At 51.2% G+C, this 4,898-nt stretch overlaps 1 protein-coding gene across 1 annotated transcript; it reads left to right on the top strand.

The window, feature by feature from the left end:
* Positions 1–1,167: 1,167 nt before the first annotated feature.
* Positions 1,168–2,783, top strand: EMH_0031640 (uncharacterized protein; the record flags this gene model as incomplete). The annotated part of the gene is given in 5 exon segments (XM_013494538.1): positions 1,168–1,175; positions 1,569–1,662; positions 1,806–2,278; positions 2,594–2,764; positions 2,768–2,783. Coding segments are annotated over 5 exon segments (762 nt in total).
* Between the last annotated feature and the right edge of the window lie 2,115 nt (positions 2,784–4,898).

Below are 4,898 nucleotides of genomic sequence, written 5' to 3'. Positions count from 1 at the left end.
CCAACTGCTGGGAAATTCTGAACGTAGCGGTTGCCCCCGCATAGGAACAGAGAACCAAGACCAAGGGATAGTCACCAGTCTACAATCTTTAAAGCACAGCGGTTCTCATATTTTTCCTTCTCCTTGAAATCAACATCGAACAGCTCACTGTGCAGGAGAAACAACTGNAGCGGTTCTCATATTTTTCCTTCTCCTTGAAATCAACATCGAACAGCTCACTGTGCAGGAGAAACAACTGCTGTGTTGCGTAGGTCCTCGCCACATGCCTTCGGAGCCGTATTCTTCCGGTTTCCTCCCACCAATCCATACAAATTCAACCCAAAACAATATGCATTCGGTTAATACTTACAACATAGTAGATTCTTGCAATTCCCGCGATCCCTAAGCGCTGTAGTATCTCAGGCCCTACATCGCTGTAACTTGCTAGAAAGTAACCATACGTGCAAGAGAGCACACATTCTCTTTTGATGAGCCCACAAGCACTGTGGGCAACTGGTAAGCACTTCAGTGGCCCTACGTGGCCAACCTGCACCAAAAAATTCTAGGAATAACGTACGAAGTTCGGACGGACCACTCTGCATCTTCTGAGCAGAAGTCACTCCATGAAGGAAGCATGATCTCTGGTGAAATAAAATGTCTATTCAACTGCTTGTAAAGCAGGTCGTACTGCTGGAGACCATGCATTAGATAGGTGAATTGTTGCGTCTGCTTGCGCAGATTGAGAAGAGCCACCTTGTCACACAGGAGACCCGAATAAGGCGAGCGCGAGGTCCACTATACACACCTTTCAATGAGAGTAATGGCAGAGAAAAGACGAAAATAACTATGGAACTCACCAAATACCCCTCACTCAGCCCTTCATGTTTTGAAGCTTTACTTTGCCCAAGCCTTCTGTACTTCGAGGGCATCGATCCAAGCCTCTCCCTCCAGCTGCGTGGGTCGAGCACTACGTTCGCTGGAAACAGCAAAAGCAAACGAAACACATCTTCTTCATCATTGAAACACGTTTTCTTCATGAGTACGTTCTCAACACCTTCTATGTTTACGTGAATCCAGCCCCACCCTCTCCTGCTTTTTCGCCAGGACGAAATCGAGATGTCTGCGCGCTGACAGCCCACAGAAAAGAGCGATATGTTTTTTGAGTGTAATGCTTAACCCCAGCATAAAATGGACAGGTAAAAACGGTTGTAAATCGCAGGGGAACATGGTTATTCTCCTTATCCTCAGGCGTTGCCTGTCGTCTCCGGCCTGTCCATCCTCAAGCATCGGTTTCAGGGAGGTTTCTTCATGTAGACTGCTCCCCACATATTTGTCTTCGGAATAAATTGGGTCATTCAGCATTCTTATGGGAGGCTTGCTGGGAAGCTGTGCCGACCAATCCTTGTTTGTGACGCCGTTCAGCAGGCACTGGCTAGGCAGGAGTCCGTAGAAGTGTCGAACAAATTCTCCACATTTGTTCCAGTCATGCATTTCCAAACACTGGGGTTCCCTCCGCTGTCTGCGGAAGCAGTTTGTAGAGGTGCTAGACCGCGTATATGCATCTGTGTAGCTTGGTTGGCTGGCCTCAGCGTGCTGTTGTATGGACCAGTGGTCGGCACTGGCGCTGCTCCGGCGCAAGTTTCTCCGGAGGTTGCACAGCACGTTGAAAATGGCTTAAAATCGGTGAGAAACGCCTCCTATGGAGATTCTGNTCTCCGGAGGTTGCACAGCACGTTGAAAATGGCTTAAAATCGGTGAGAAACGCCTCCTATGGAGATTCTGCCGCTCTTGATGTATTTGAAGATCCAGGAGGGAGTTGGGTGCAGAGGGGGGCTGCACCTCCGCCGGTCTACCGCAGAAAAAAGGCGCCTCCCCACCAGTCCGCTCGTCTCATCATCACTGTGGCCATTGCAGCTTTTGCTCTTTTTATTCGGAGGTGCGTAGCTTCTCTGGCTAAGTCGCGTGCTGCGGCATCGCGTAGGTCGCTGGCCGACGGGGATGATGACTTCCAACAGTGCGTTGGTCCAAGTTTCCCGTCTCGTCATAAACCGGCCGTTGCTTCATCGGGTATGGACCCAGTGATGTACCAGAGGCTTCGAAACGTATTGCTGCTGCAGGAGAGAGCGATTGGGTCGATTTGGCGAGCATTTCCTCGGTTGATATCTCCTGACGTCGTCAAGTTCCTAAATGTCGTTGTCGTATATTACACGTTTGAACAAACTTTACTATCTGCATTCCTTCCTGATCAGTTGGAGAGACTGAGAAGGGATGCGGCAGCTCAGCTCCTTAGCTTGGCGAGGTTCGTCGCGAACTGTTCACCTCATGATCTACTACGTTCGAGGCAGGTCAGTCGCCTACGCAGAAAAGCAAATGTTTTCTCGATCAGTCGAGCAAGACGCGGAAGACTGCCACCTATGACTGAGCAAGAACGTGCACAGTTGCTCGATCAACTACTGAGCGTGCAAGAGGTAACATGGGCGTTAGTCTATGAGGCGATGCTAAGGCTGGAACACTGGACTGAAAGGGCGGGAGGAATCTCTTTGGAACAGGCGAGCCTCCAAGCATTCACCACTGTCTGTGGGGTACTCGTCACACGTCGAAACCATTTGCTCAGGATTCCGGAAGCAGTGTACTGCCTTAATGAGCTGCAAGTGACTGCAGGGCAGTCGCTCCTTTTTGGTTGGGAGGGTGTCAAGAAAGCTGCTGAATGTGGTCCGTTACCTGACACCCAAGGCCAAATTGACGAAGTGAAGAAAGAGGTGCACAGGAAACAAGAATTCGCCGTNGCTCGTGGCAAGCATTGACTGGACCCAAACAACCCTCGTTATTTAGCCAGTTTTCTGCATTGTTTTTCCCTGGCTCCTTTTCTCTGCCTAGGGTTGCAGATGCGCCAGCAGCGCATGGGCCCCATTCCTCTCCGGCATTTCCGCCGAGACCTCTCCAGGATACAGCTCATTCCGGGTACCGCACAGAAAGAAGTGAGGGTCGCCCCTCTAGCAGTTTATCTGCTACTCAGAGTGCATTACAGGCACAGAGTCACTACATTCCTGAGCTCACCTCAAAAGGGAAAGGTGAAGCTTCCATCACTAGCACTCTGCCTGCTACGCAAGGCGCAACGCAGGCACCGCCTGAACACAAGAGCCCTCTTTTACTACGAGGGACGCGCGGTGGCACGGAGACGACAGACCACATCCAGAGATCAGGTGATCACTCGGGTGTAGATGATCAACGAGAAGAGGGAAGTTCACCTGTTGCAATCGATGAGCCTTTTTATGGAGTACCGTTGGGCGCCCCCGTTGGGCCGTGGCCACCGGAAGGAGTTTCGAGGCCAGCTGGAGCNTTTATGGAGTACCGTTGGGCGCCCCCGTTGGGCCGTGGCCACCGGAAGGAGTTTCGAGGCCAGCTGGAGCCAAAACACCATTTGACCTTTCGGACCTCGATTTTTGGGCAAAAGGTCTTAGCAACGCATCCTCAGGAGGGAGTCGAGGCCAACCCAAGCGCGCGGATGTTTAAAGTATCGTTTGCACATGCATGGGGTTGGCGGGGCTCCTTGATAGTGAAGGGGATATGTGCCGCTGCAACAAACAAAGTCCTTGGAAGATTGCACTGTTGAAATGAATGTAGTACTGGAGAGGCCTCCAGAAAAAAGCGATTTCCTGCTGCTGTATGTGCTGTCTATCTGTAGACTGTCTCGTTGGACTTCGTCTGGTTCAGCTGGAGACCGACTCACATACTTTATTGAACGTTGACTATATGCGAAGGATCTCGTGGCGGTAGCCTGGATACATGGTTATTTTTGCGCTGCTTGGTTAGTTATAATGCGCATACAGAGAGGACGCATAATGATTGGGAGATCGCCAAGACTGGGCCATGTGCATGTTTATATGGTGGGGCTCTGATGCTCACCATCGGCCACTGGTCTTCTATTGCTTGCTAATGCATGCTGTATTATTTTGAAACCCAGATAAGCCCTTACCTTTTTTTTACATCGGCAGTTCGCCGCATGGTTTTATGCGAATATGGCTCTGCTATGCATGAATCGTGGGCTTACATGCTGCCTGGCAAAATGCCCCTTATAGGGGGCCGCGGATATTTTGTTTCCTGCGCGCGTGGGCAGCAGGGCCGAAGCGTTCAACGCATGGCCTATACTGAGGGGCAGGTGATGCCTTCTGCACTTTATACAGCCCCAAACAGCTACAACCGGGCACGTTCGGTTTTTCTTTTTTGGTTGACTTTGACACTGTTCCTTCGAACAGTTCGCAGCTGTCGGGGAGTGCTTACTCAGACGCTTATTCACTGGTTTTGTGCTGAGAGTTCCAGGCGCAGCACCTTTAAAACTCTCAGTCTGCTTACTCCTGCGAGGCCGAGCGGTCCGCGCTTCGGTGGCTTTGAATATTTCCGACGCTGCAAGCGGGGCTGGAACTAGAATAGTTTACATGAAGAATACTGTATTTGCTCAGTTGTCGGGGGACTTGGACACACGCGACTAACGTAGCAAACGCCTTCAGGTGGAGGGGAAAGCTCCTTCGCAGCTGCAGCGGAATGCACACCACACAACATTTACGAGAATTCCACTGCCCGGAACGGCACACACCCTTGCCTCTTTCCCTGGGGCGAATACAGACTCCCAACGCGTGAGAATGGCGAAAAGGAGGAAGGTTTGATAGATGCCAGGTTTAGAGAGCGAGTGCAGATAGCCGTTCTGCCAAATACGGCAGACACACGCAAGCTCCCGTTCTCCCTTCCGAGCTGCCAGCTTCTCTCTGGTTATTTCAACAACTTTTCCTTCCATTAGGATAAGTCTAACGCTGGTTATGCGCCTCCTGCTCTGTGCGAAGCACACTGGGCACTGCGTTCCTCAGCTGGGTCAGAGACGGCACATCCTCTCGTGAAGACTGCGCCGTGGAGTTCATCTGTTT

This window comes from Eimeria mitis, genomic scaffold, assembly GCF_000499745.2.
Source record: "Eimeria mitis Houghton genomic scaffold, Emh_scaff1195, whole genome shotgun sequence".
Lineage (NCBI taxonomy): Eukaryota > Apicomplexa > Conoidasida > Eucoccidiorida > Eimeriidae > Eimeria > Eimeria mitis.
This window is presented reverse-complemented; position numbering and strand designations above follow the sequence as displayed.